The sequence below is a fragment of the Gouania willdenowi genome, chromosome 15, assembly GCF_900634775.1.
Source record: "Gouania willdenowi chromosome 15, fGouWil2.1, whole genome shotgun sequence".
NCBI lineage: Eukaryota > Metazoa > Chordata > Actinopteri > Blenniiformes > Gobiesocidae > Gouania > Gouania willdenowi.
Genome location: NC_041058.1, coordinates 26,444,893 through 26,458,796, shown reverse-complemented (window position 1 = coordinate 26,458,796; position 13,904 = coordinate 26,444,893). Strand labels below are relative to the sequence as shown.

Sequence of the window (13,904 nt, the reverse complement as noted above, 5' to 3'; positions counted from 1 at the left end):
TGTAAAGAAGAATATAAATAACCATTCTCGACCCACTCTCTCATAACAACTTTTTTTTATTTAGTCTCACACCTTCCTCTTTGCATGTTTTCACAATATGACTTTGAAAACCAGTCCTGTAAATTCATCTGCTGAGCTGTGATGAACAGCAGATGATATACGTGGTGTGTGCTAATGTGTGAAGGAGGGTAGCATCAACAAGAACCAGATTTGAATGTCTGTGATGAAATTTACAGCTTGGTTTTCACCTACAAAAAAAACAAACTAGGTGTGATCAGTACCACTCTGTTATACAAGATGGATCAGGAGACGCACTGTTTCATTTAGTGGAAAATAAAGCTGGTAATAAAACAAATTATTGAAGTTTGAAAACCTCATTTATAGTTGAAAGATGTTTTTAAGGTCAGCCAATGACTCCCAGCCCTGCACTTGATCATACACTTTTTGATTTTAATTTGTTCTAATTGACATTCCCAAAAGTGTCCACATTTCTCATTCTTATTTTATTGTTGTGATGAAAATAAGCATTGCAGAATATATTCAAGGTAAAAACTTGCAAAGGATTATTTTGCTGTATATTAATGCTGAACTCTTCCCCTCCACTGCTTTCTTATTTAACAGATTCTATTTAGTGAGTGGCGGAGTGCCCCTCATCATCTGTGGTGTCACGGCAGCCGTCAACATAGACAACTATGGCAGTGGGGAACAAGCACCATTGTAAGTCCCTACAGCAAGCCTCAATTTATTGTATCTATGCATTTGAATGAAACGTTTATTTTGAAGTATATTCTTGTCATAATTGCATGAATCTAATTTTGACACATATCTAGACAGCAAACACAACTTAACAAAGAAGTTACTTATTTCACTTTATGTGATATTCTACATACAGATTATGTTTCTCTGTTTAATTCTATATTTATTGAATTTAATTAAATGTATTGATTTACAGACAATGCATATAAAGGTAAACCCAGCTAGATGGTATTGTCCTATATCAGGGGTCACCAACATGGTGCCCACAGGCCCCAGGTAGCCCGCATGGACCATGTGAGGTGCCCTCAGGAGCTCTAGTCACCAATGAGCTCCATCTAAAGTCTGATTTCCTTTCCAGGATTCAAACTCACAAAGATAAATACATAAAACAGATATACAGTAGTTAGTAGCGTTTTAGTATTAAATTAACTATCTTTAAATGTTGATTTTCACTGAAACATTGTGACAAATGTTTTATAAATATAGTCTTATAAATTTGGTGTATGGTCAGTGGTATGTTCTATACCAGTGTTTCTCAAATGGGGGTACGTGCACCCCTAGGGGTACGCTATGGCACTACAGGTGGTACTTGAGAGAGAGAGAGGAAAATTAACAAATTTTTTTTAGTTTAAAATGATAATCATACTAAATATTACCAGCAACTCACAAAATGATAACAAAAACACACAAAATAAGAGAAAAATCAATCAATCAATCAATCAATCAATCAATCAATCTTTTATTTGTATAGCGCCAAATCATAACCAATGGTATCTTAAGACACTTTACAGTAGAGCAGTCTTAAGGACGGACTCTTCATTTTATGGATACACACATATGCATATATACGTATATACACATACATATGTATCCCACACCCAACATGAATTCATCATGGCGGCAAGGAAAACCTTCTATTAAGCAGCAGGAACCTTGTGTGGATCCCATTCCTATGATGAACAGCCATCCACGTTATGCTGTGTTGGGTGTGTGCAGAGGAAAGGGTGGAGACAGAGCCGCTGAGACTCTGTAACTCCACACTAAGGATCCCACGGACCTGCAAGACAAAAGCCAGAAGGAGTACAGGAGCAAACACACAAGGGAAGAAGCAGACATAGAGGGAGTGTTTGAGAGAGGAATGGGACCCTCTCCGGTCTCTCTCTAACCTAAATGACCTCTCTCTTAACGCCCTCTCCAACCTCTCTTCAACCGAGCATGCCAGACCCCCCCCCCCGGCAGTCTATGCCTATTGCATCTTAACTATGAGCTATGAGCTGGTTCCTAACTAAAAGCTTTACCAAAGAGGAATGTTTTGAGCCTAACCTTAAAGGTAGAGAGGGTGTCTGCCCCCCGAACCGTGGTTGGTAGATGGTTCCAGAGAAGTGGGGCCTGATAACTGAAAGCTCTTCCTCCTATACTACTTTTAGAGGCAAATGGAACAACGAGTAGTCCAGCATTTTGAGAGCGTAGTGTTCTGGGGGGATTGTATGGCACTACAAGCTCCTTGAGATAGACTGGTGCCTGTCCATTTAGGGCTCTATAAGTGAGAAGAAGAATCTTGAATTCTATTCTATATTTTATGGGAAGCCAATGCAGAGAGGCTAATACAGGAGTAATGTGATCTCTTCTCCTAGTTTTAGTCAGTACACGTGCTGCAGCATTTTGAACCAGCTGAAGTGTCTTAAGCGACTTGCTCGGGCAGCCTGCTAAAAGAGAATTACAATAATCCAGTCTAGAGGTAACAAAAGCATGGACTAGCTTTTCGGCGTCGCCCTGAGACAGGATAGATCTGATTTTAGCAATGTTACGGAGATGAAAGAAGGCAGTTCTTGAAGTTTGTTTTATGTGAGAGTTGAAGGATAAATCCTGATCAAATAGAACCCCAAGGTTTCTAACAGTTGTGCGTCGTGCCAGAGTAATGCCATCTAGGGCAGTTAGGCTAGCATAGGTTTCTCTAAGGTGTCGTGGGCCCAGTACAATGACCTCAGTCTTGTCTGAGTTAAGAAGAAGAAAATTTTGGTCCATCCAGGCCCTAATGTCCTTTAGACAGGCCTCAAGTTTAGATAGCTGATTTGTCTCACCTGGCTTCATTGATACATACAGTTGGGTATCATCAGCATAGCAGTGAAAGTCAAAAATATACTGAATAATAAAAAGAACAGACAAACAACAGAGAAATGCACAAAGTGACACCAAAAACACACATACTAAGAGATAAAAAGTACTATTACCAGCAACACACAAAATGGCAGCAAAGACACACTAAATGAGAGAAAAATACACAAGATCAATACAAAATACACAAAAATAACAGAGAAACTAAACGACATAAGAAACAACCAAACGACAACAAAAACACACACACAACACACAAAAATGACAACAAAGGAAACCCAAAAAATAAGAGAAAATGTACTGAATAATAAAAACAGCAGACAAACAACAACAAAATACACATAATGACATCAAAACCACACAAAATGAGAACATGAACAGCAAATTCAAGTCTTGGTCCCACATCAGGAGGGAGATGACCGTAAACGATAAAAACTATGGAAATAAATCTATTCAGGAAGCACTAAATACTGTTTGATTCTATTTATTTACAAAATAAGATTCTTTAAAATGTGTTATCACTCATTCATTCCATCATTATGATCTATAGTTGTTTTTCATGGAATTCTGAGCAAAATGTGGGAGTCAGGCATAAGGGGAGTACTTGCATTCAAAAGTTAGAAAAAGGGGGTACTAGTGCCCAAAAAGGTTTGAGAACCACTGTTCTATATAATGTGATATACTGTATATACAGTATTTAAGATAATATTTTAAAAACAAAGATTTTTGTATAATATGAGATAATTTTAACATTTTACAAATGTTACATGTTATACGATTGGTTAAAAGTAGTTTGTTAGTAGCTAGTAAAATAATAATGACACGTATAATGAAAATGATACAACTGCATAAATTAGGAGAAATAAACTTTCATGTTTCAGTACACTGGTACATCAGTTTTCACTCCACTTCACAATCGTAGCAAAACATTACAACAACAGCTCAACCAAAAAGACCTCTCTCATTGTTTTTGTCGTGTCATCTCTAACCCCTTTACACTTTTTATTACTCCCTGGCCTTTCTTTTTACATTGTTCCATTTGTAAAGTTGAGCTTACTCTTCTTTAGGAATGGCTGTGATGGTCACAATTATGCAATATAAATCTATGATTGATTTAAGAAAAAACATGCAGAGTTGTAACAGACAGATTGCACGACAAGATGTAGATGTTGGAAAAAAAACTAAATATTGATTATGTGTTCACAATGTTAATGGGTATACAGTACATGGTGTTTTTTTAGCTAGGATAAAAACAACGTCAAAGGATGTGCACTTATGATACAGTGACGGATGGAAGGTTTAGTGTAGACTGTTCATATTGTGGTTTTGATAGAGAATATCTGCACTGTTGCCAACATAGTGAGTCAGTCGCTATATTTAGCCACGTTTTAGACTCCCTTAGCACTTTTTGTCAAAATAAAGGCTAGCAACAAATACAGCTACTTTTTTTGGCGTTTGATTACTCTTCCATGCGCCCCTCGTTCCGTCCTGTCTACCAGCTTTACTAATGAGCAGCTGGGCAATTCTGTCATTGAGCAACTTACAGCAAATTGCTGGACTTTTCCCACTGAGGAGTCAGCAACACTGTTGTTGAAACAATTAATTCTATGTTCAACAATGTCAACAGTATATTTGAATTTATCGTTGATGAAAATGTGTTGGATCTACTTTGAAAAAGTGGTAAATGGTCCTAGATACATAATATTTTGGTTTGTGAGGATATCACACACTAGCTAAGAGGTTATTCTGCTAGCAATATTGCAAGTGGGAAATATTGGAGAAGCATCTAATCCTTTTGAATGTGCTTTCTTTTACAAAGTATTTTTGCTTTATAGTTATAGTAATTATGGCAAATTAGCAAATGCCCTTCCCTTAAATTATTTGCATTTATATGGGATTTTTCCTTGTAATAGTCTTGGCAATTAGTTAAGAAGTTGGCTGTTGGCTGCTGACTGCTATGGTACAGGCTACAGACTAGGCTACAAGTTTAGTACAGTGAGGCTATAGTTTCTGTAAAAATGCAACATTAATACTTAATTTTAGATTTTGTCAACTTGTCAACTGACTTGACTAAACAGCATCTTCCTATAATTTGCTCCTTGCCTGGTTGAGGTGTCTCTTGCATTTTATGTAGCCTCAGTAACTTGTGATTCGGCTTGGTCCCTGTTTTACTTCCAATTGAGTGTATTTAAGGTTTTAAATGCAGTGCTGGTAAAGTTCCTATTTCAATTCACCCATTTATGTTGACTTTGATTTATCTTTGTTACAGCTGCTGGATGGCGTGGGAGCCTAGTCTGGGAGCCTTCTTTGGGCCTGTAGCCTTCATCTTCTTGGTGACTTGCATTTACTTCCTCTGCACCTTCATCCAGCTACGAAGACACCCAGAAAAGAAGTACGAGCTCAAGCAGCTGACAGAGGAGCAGCAGAGGTTAGCAGCTGTAGACGTTCCAACCCATTGCCATCAGGCGGCCGAGCCCGGAGCACCGCCCAGTGGTAGTGGCTGCCCTGCTGGATGCCCAGGGGTTCCTATCAACCCTGCTCTGCTGGCCAATGAGCACTCCTTCAAAGCCCAGTTGCGAACAGCAGCCTTTACTATGTTCCTCTTTCTGGCCACCTGGACATTCGGGGCACTGGCTGTGTCACAGGGCCACTTCCTTGACATGATCTTCAGCTGCCTTTACGGTGCCTTCTCTGTCACTCTTGGCCTCTTCATCCTCATTCACCATTGCGCCAAGCGAGATGATGTCTGGCATTGCTGGTGTTCTTGCTGTCCTGGAAACCGTGCTGAAGCATGTGCTGGTGCTCAAGGAACCGCTCAATCACGGCCAAAAGTAAATGTAAATGGAGACACACCTGGGCATAGCCACGGTCACAGCCACTGCCACCATGACTCACCGTGTAAGGGTAAAGCACTACTGAGCTGCAGTCACAGCACCTTAGGCCACTGCAAACATAGCACCCTCCCATCCTCACAAAACCACATTACTTGTTTGGCACCAGTGACGCCGTGCTGTGCAATGCTGCACAGCCAGCAACTGATGGAGGAGGAGCCTTCAGCTACACATGTGTTGCTGCACGCTGACCCAGAGGCTTACCGGCCTGGAATCCAACTGCACTCCTGCCTAAAGAGCAGCAGCAGGACTAAAGGGCACAGTCGCAGGGCCGGAGCAGGCACTTGTCCAGGGGGAACTGAAAAGGAGTATGCCTATCACATTCCTGCTGGCATGGATGGAGGCAGCGTCCATAGCTCACACACTGACAGTCCCCATAGCACACATGAGCGTCATGTCCACATCTGCCCACATTTGGCCCATGATGGGCATCACACGTGCCATGTTGCTGCCACGCATGAGGCCCTGGCATGTCACAACCCTTGTCACAGGCACATCTGCTGTGCTAAGGCAGACATATTCCCATCCCTGTGCCCGGCAGACGCTGGAGATACGGGTGTCTTTCTGTGTGGCTGTAGTAAAGTAGCCGAGGAGGAGCCAGTCGCGACACATCACCACCTGGAAATGCATGGCCCACGCAGACAATCCTACCCCCAGAACCCGCCCAATCAGAACGGGATTCTAAAAGGAGGCCTACATGAAGGGCTCCTGTACGCCTCAGACAGTACAGGGAATATACGCACTGGACCCTGGAAGAATGAAACTACTGTATAGAAAAAGGCCACCCCCTTTCTGGAATTAAAAGAAGATTACAATGACATTCTAAACATCACAATCAATGTGGGATATTTTTATTTCAATGCCCTTCAGTTTTTATATTCACTGTTTTTCTGTACAGAAATCCAAGGACGTAAAAGAATCCCCTCCATCTCAAGGAGTTTGTGAAACATGTCTCATCATACCATCTGATGTTATTGAAGGCACTTCCATATTAATACTGCTTTATCACTACATATATCTAAATGAATGGTAGTAAGTATGATTTTGTGTGTTTGTGCTTAAAGGCATCCCGCCAGAAGATGTTTTTCTACTTTGAATCTATCCACTAATCTACAGTGACAGTGAACCGTTCTGCATCCACATATTAGACGACTAAACCAGCTATTTTAGACATCATGGGTATTTTTTCTGTCAAGGCAACTGTGAATATCAACTTTTCTGAAAAATATACCAACATGGTGCCACTCTACAGGAATATCTGGATTCATATCACAAACTCAAAGAAGCAGAAAAAGAGGAAAAAAAGCTCATTTCCACGCACTTTTAACTACGTCGGTATTGATTGTGCTGTCTATATGATGTCCTAACTGTTGTGTTACCTTTTCGTTGGGAGAGAATTAATGAATGGAACAACAACAGTCAGCCCATTGTGATCAGATAGATGGTGTCAATGAGTTATTGGATGTGATGTTGTTATTTTTGCCAGATTTTGTGTCCACATACAGTCATGTCCCCATAGTAAGATCATGCCAATTCAACAAGATGTTTTTTGCTTATTTTATCATGGTTTGTTTGACAATGTGAAATCAAACCTTTTTCAGGGATGTTAGGGGAAAACACAATAAAGCTGATATCCGGAGTTTCTGAGAAATCCATTTTTATACATGATTCTTTTGAAATGCGAAAAAATACCTAACTAATCTTTTACTATGGTCTACTGCCAGTGGTCATTCATATACATTAATGTATATAAGTCCCTCCTTCGTCCTATAGACCCCTATACAAATGGAAACGATCGCTGACTACCCCAACCAATAGGCTTTGACGTCCTGTTTTTGAGACTGTCAATCAAAGTGAATGTGGAACTGTGCATGGAAACAAGGCCGCGCGTCACAAAAGCAAACAGGTAAATATGATTTTGGCTCTTACCTCACCCATAGACCTATATCAATGTGACCTGATGTGACCTTGTTGTGTTCCGCGATTTGCTTGCAGTAAAGTAGAGGCGTGGCTTCTGGTAGATTGGAAGAGGCAGTGGGAGGAAGTGAGGCTGTTTAAGGCGGGACATTGAGACGTTTCTCAGAAACTCCGGATATCAGCTTTAAGCTACTTTATTATAAAAATTTGAGTTCACGTATTAATTTACTTCATAAAACCACTGAAGCCACTAAGCATTGGTGAAAAAAATCCTAAAAGCAAGTAAAACAAAGGCAAAGGCAATCCTTTAAATGTCCAATTATTCCACTTATGAAATCTGTACCAACCGTAGGCCTGTATGTGGCCCAGTGTTACAAATGTGTATGTTTTTTAATTGCCTTCCTCCTTCTCAAAAATCACATCTTGGTCGTAGTACTGTGGTACTTTGCTTTGTTAGCCAAGAAGCGATTCACTCTACCCTGATCTAGTCTAAATTAGAGTGAGGGATTTATTTACTCTTAGTTACATTTACTGATTTTAACCTCCTCTTGGGTACCAACAAATTCATACATATTAAAGGATTGGGCCGCAGAAGCAAAGACTAATCATTGCTTTTGTTCAATGGATGATGATGATGTGGAGTGTAATGCTTTAGATCAGTGGTTCTCAAACTGTGGGGTGCATCCTCTGAGGGGAATCATGACAGTGGGGGGGTGGGGGTAGGATGTGAGAATGTCCCTTTCCCCAAAAAAAAATATTATTTATTATTATTACTTAAATATTACTGTTCTAAAATATGTGATTGATGAAGAATAGTGACAATTGTTACTTTTTTCAATCAAGGTTACATTTTTGACCCATTTTGTAGAAATGTATAATTTTTCACTTTTTAAAGGGCGGCGCAACAGAAAAAGTTTGAGAACTACTGCATTAGATATTTCTGACATTTAGTTTAACTTTGGAGGGGAAAAGACAAGCAGTGTGTAGAAGGACCTGCAAAATGCTGCGTTTGCAGAACCATTTCAGCATGCACACACCCTCTCTATCGACCTCATACTTTCTCATTTGTGCATATAGAATTGTTCTAAGGGGAGATATTTTACATGAGATTGAAAATGTTTAAGAGCTAAGATTATTCTATTTGTAAAGAAAGTCTAATGGGAAGAACCTGACCTCTTGATGTTATTGCTCAGTATCTGAGTTCAGAAAATGTTCTTGTTTGTCTCAAATGCCTTTATTTTCCCCTGTGAGATCCATAAAGTATGCAGACTTGCTGTGTGTTGTGAGACTATTCCATATCAGAGATAGAAATGCACTACCCATGAATACATTCAGCCAGCCAGGAGAGAAATTATCTCCTACAGTGTGTAAATTAGATGTACTCAGAAATGACTTCTGTATAGATGGAAAAAGAACTATAAAAGTGATGCTCCCTTTATCTAACTGGCACACTGGGCAGAATGGAAGAAGGCCCTAATGGACATCAGAGATTACGCATGCACTTCATTACTTTGTACAGAGCTGTTAGAGGTATTTCCACAATTTTTTTTTTGGTGGGAAAAACAGAATTATATTAAGTCCATCTTATGAGACACAAGCCCTCAGTTGTTCACACAAGGATGCAGGTAGTCAGTGGCTCCCACTTTGAAATGATTCCAAACGGATTTGTAACAGTATCACAACCAAATTAGGCCTCCACTTACACACTTAAAGAGCATTGGTCCAGGTGAGTTGCTATTGAATATGTATTTTTTTCTCAAGTTTTGTCGTAAATGCAGCCTGAGCTTGTCCCCGTACTGTGAGATGATGTGTTTGGCATCACGGGCCACCCTCTCTGTCATCACCAATAGCAGACATACTGCCCCGAAACAAGCTGGCTCACTGGCCGGCTGCTTGAATATTCACCTGTGATACTGTGACAAAGCCTGAAGCCAGTTTTCACCTTTTTCTACATTGACACAGATTCCAATAAATGTATTTTTTCACCATGGAGATGATGGAAACGTCTTTGGGTCTCATATTTTTGTGCCAACCTCTGCATGGATGTGCATTAACATTTGGCTAATATGGTAATGAATATAAGGGTTGGTAAGAAGAACAAATCATTCTCCTATCAGCACTTATTTTTGGACAAATCCCTGAAGAGTAATTTGAGTAACAGCAAGACTGACTTTGGCTGCTGTACGTAATTGCAATTTTGTAAAAACGTAAGAAAGGTCTCACACTCAAATCTTCTATGACAGATAAAACACTAATAATAATACAATCAGTTTTCAAGAAACTACATAGTGGGAAGAGACAAATACTATTACATATTTATAATGTATATATATATATATACAGTATATGAGCTATGTGACTAGAGAAAAAAAATTAATTGTTGTTCTTTAAAAGGTGCTTTGCATGTTAATGCAGTCATTACTTAGCAGACCTAGCATACAGCTAACTGTTAGGCTAGCTAACTTGAACCAACAAATTCGTACTTTATTCAAAAATAGTTAATTAAAGATTATGATACTGACATCATCCTCTTTTAGGAGTGGGGATGTGTACTTAATAAAAAAATGACAGCTTAAGTTGACTGGTACAGTAAAGTAATTGAAACAAGATATTAGTTAAATTTAGTCAGGACTATATCAGTTATAGTCTAGTTTTATTCAACTAAATAACCAAGATTTTAGTCAATAAAGTGTGTTTCTGTTGTAAATCACGAGATTATGCATTTAAAAAAATTCAATTACCATGTGACCAAGTGTCAGAAAATGACAAGAGTGAGACTTTAGTGACATTTGTACAAGTTATAAATACATATTCATTACTTATAGTGTTGTTTGGTGCATGATAAGAGTACATGTACAAAAGCATATAAGCAATAAAAAACAAATAAAAGTTAGAATTGATATGGTTGAAATTAAACAATCATTCAGTTTCCTTTGCACATTTAACTATATAAATAATCAACTTAGGATAACAAATCCACTGTCTTTTTAAAAAATGTATTTGACAATCATGTTTCTTCTCCAACACAGATGACGGGTTCACTATTCAAATGTCCTCAATCCAAAGTGGTCCTGACTCAATCACCTGTTCAACTTCATACATTACGAGTGTGCTGCCTACAAACAATATATATATATATCTGTGATGTAATCATCAACATGGACTAGCAAGACTGGACTTACAACACAATGGCTGTTGCCACATTGGCTTCATACAGAAAAAAAAGCTATGGAATGATGAACATTGTCATTGTAACTAGGTCAAATGAAGAAACTAATTGCCATGCACACAACTGTTTGCTGCTACAGGCTATAACAAAGTATAAATACATTGGAATTAGTTTGTTATCCAGTAGTGTAAACATGCTGGGACTTGGGAATAAGAGAAACTATTACCCCTCTGTTGATGGCTGGGCCACCGTGTAGAGCACAAACATGCGGTGGTTGCTGGGTGCTCTCTTCGCGGGGTCTCTCTGGGCGGTGTCGGCATTGTGGAGCGTGGGAGTGCCTTTTCCCTTAGAGCAGTGGTTCCCAAACTTTTCACAGTCCGGTGTAATTAATAGTTTTTAAGTGGAAAAACAAATGAAAAAGAGGGAAAAGGAAGTGTAAAAGAATACTACAGAACAAAAAAATGGGTGTTGAGAGGCTCAAAGCTATATGTTCTACTAATTTGACTGAAGGTTTGTTCTAATGATGCAGAATATAATACATCTCAATTTTTTATGTCCTTTCAGGACCTCTCTTAAATGAAAATCAATTTTATTTGATTTTTGATTTTTGACATACAAAGAGTAAATCAATCAAACTGTTTATTATGATAGGTTGTTTGGTTGAGAGCTTCTTGAATAAAAGAAAACCACCATGTTGAGATTTTATGAGCTCAAAATATTTACAAAAAGGAGGCATTTGAAGGTGAGCAACTCGAGGGAGACGTGTCAAACCTACTCTGCATATCAGAACACTTCTTATTTTGTAGGTGCCCTAAGATTATGTTTGGAGGCCAAGTTTATGTAGGAGAGATTTTGAATGGAACAGGAATTGTTGAACGATGGAACCTATCAACCATCAAGTAGTTTATCTTGATCTTATATCCATCCATCCATCCCAGGCCAGCCAAGAGACATATTCCCTTGTGCGTGTCCTGGGTCTTTCTCGAGGTCTCCTTTTGGAGGAACGAGCCCGGAACGCCTCACTCGGGAGACATCTGGGGGGCATTAGGTGCCCAAGCCTGGCGAGCCACCTTATCTGGCTCTTCTCAATACAGAGGAGCAGTGGCACTACTCTGAGCCCCTCCTGGATGACTGAGCTCATTTCAGCCGCTTGTACCTGCAGTCTTGTTCTTTCGGTCATGACCCAAAGCTCATGACTATAGGTGATGGTAGGAACGTAGCTGTAATATCCTATGCATATTAGGGCTAAAAACAGGTCAGTTTCAATCTCCTCAGAGAACTCAGCTTTGGGGCCCTCTAGTGGCTCATCAGGCCATATACAATTGCATAGTCTGCCTATTGCCAGAAACGTGTGCTGCTTATGAACAAAATGTTAATGCACTATTTCCTATCTTTTATATAGAAGATAAAGGATCCTAAAAATTGGTTAAAACCTATTTTGAGGCATTAGCATTGCACTCGCTTGATTTTTGGAGTAGTTATTTTTCATTTTCTATCTTATCTATCCACAGTTTTCTATGGTTTGTTTGTCTTTATCCTTTCATTTTCCAATAGTCTGTAGTTACACAGCAAAATCTTTGCTAAATAGTTAGTTTTCTATTCCATATAATATTTTCTATTTTCATTAATAACTGCCATTTCAAAAGAAGGTGTGTAGCACAATATTAGGCAAACCTATAAATGTGTGTAAAAATAAATAATTAAATGGGTTAACATTCTCATTGTTAGAATAATTTAAATATATTTTAGAATGTTGCCATAAAATCTTGGGGTTAGTCTAACTTTAAAATACATTAGAAATAGCTGCTATTAATAAACCATCACTAAATCATACAGAATCACCTATGATGCACCATATTGGAATAGTTAGTTTCCCAATCTTTTTGCACAGATAAATATATTTCCCTTACACAAAGACATGCAGTATACACCTTTCATTTCACACAGTGTTATTCCACCTATGGTTTTGGTTTTAGGTTGTTATTTTGCATTTTCAAGTGAAGCCTCGGGTCTGAATGAGGCTGATGAGACCTGGGATGAGACTTAATGCTCCCCTTGGTTTAAATGCCTCCCTTAAAACTCATAATTTCTGAAAGTAGCACATGCAGGGAGAGAGAGACGTGATAGTGTGAGTAAATGGGTATTTTAAAGCTTAGGGGTGGACCAATAAGGAAGTGAAGGCACAAGCAGGAGAGGGGTCAAATCACCTAATAGACATCATCACTTAGATTTCTAACCATGAATATATATGGTAAATGCTAGTTTTCTTCTGGTGAACCCTTCTTTTCTCACACAAACACATTTCAAATTATCTTCAGACACTCTACTTTAACACTAATTTCACAGCAGAATCACCAAATTAACCTCTCAGCACTATCCTCAACTATTGTGTATTCGGAACCCGCAGCTCTTTTTAGCTTCTCCACCATCCGAACAGACATGAAACCTGTTTGTTTATATGACTGTTAGCATTCAAACTGTTCACCCCTCTTGTTTGGATTAGCTTGCATGTTGTTCACCATGTTGTTTCGGAAGCTCCAAATGTGTCTAGAAGTAGAACAGGAGGCAGATCGCTCAGCTACCAGGCTCCTCGCCTTTGGAACCAGCTCCCAGTCTTAGTACAGGAGGCTCCTACTCTCTCCACCTTTAAGGCAAAATTCAAAACGTACTTATTTGCTAAAGCGTATACCGTATAATAACGTTAACCTAACCACTAGGAACAAAGCCCTACACCTAAAATTAGGAACTAAAAACTAAGATTATATAATAGAACACCAACATTATATTCAAACACAATCCACCATCTAGACGTAGCTCTAATGGGCTGTAATGGGTGATAGTCCAGTCAGACACAGATGTGCCGGGTTGTAGCCAACCCCCTATTTCGTAACCTCCTTGTATACCCATCACATTGCTCACACTGCTTACACATTTACACTGATGTCCACCCCATATTCATTCTCATTCCACTCACACATAGTTCAGCACCAGGTGTTTCCATGCAGGCAGACCTGCTAATATTGTATTATGTTTTTCTGCAGTCTGTGCCTTCTCCT

The 13,904-nt window shown here is 39.1% G+C and overlaps 1 protein-coding gene across 3 annotated transcripts in view; it reads left to right on the top strand.

The window, feature by feature from the left end:
- adgra1b (adhesion G protein-coupled receptor A1b) overlaps positions 1 to 9,658 on the top strand; it is a 264,689-nt gene extending 255,031 nt beyond the window's left edge. For all 3 annotated transcript variants that reach the window (XM_028469085.1, XM_028469087.1, XM_028469086.1), the window contains 2 exons: positions 622 to 717; positions 5,141 to 9,658. In XM_028469085.1, the coding sequence (XP_028324886.1) occupies positions 622 to 717; positions 5,141 to 6,536 (1,492 nt within the window). In that variant the 3' untranslated portion in view covers positions 6,537 to 9,658. The remainder of the gene's footprint in view (positions 1 to 621; positions 718 to 5,140) is intronic.
- The last annotated feature ends 4,246 nt before the right edge of the window (positions 9,659 to 13,904 follow it).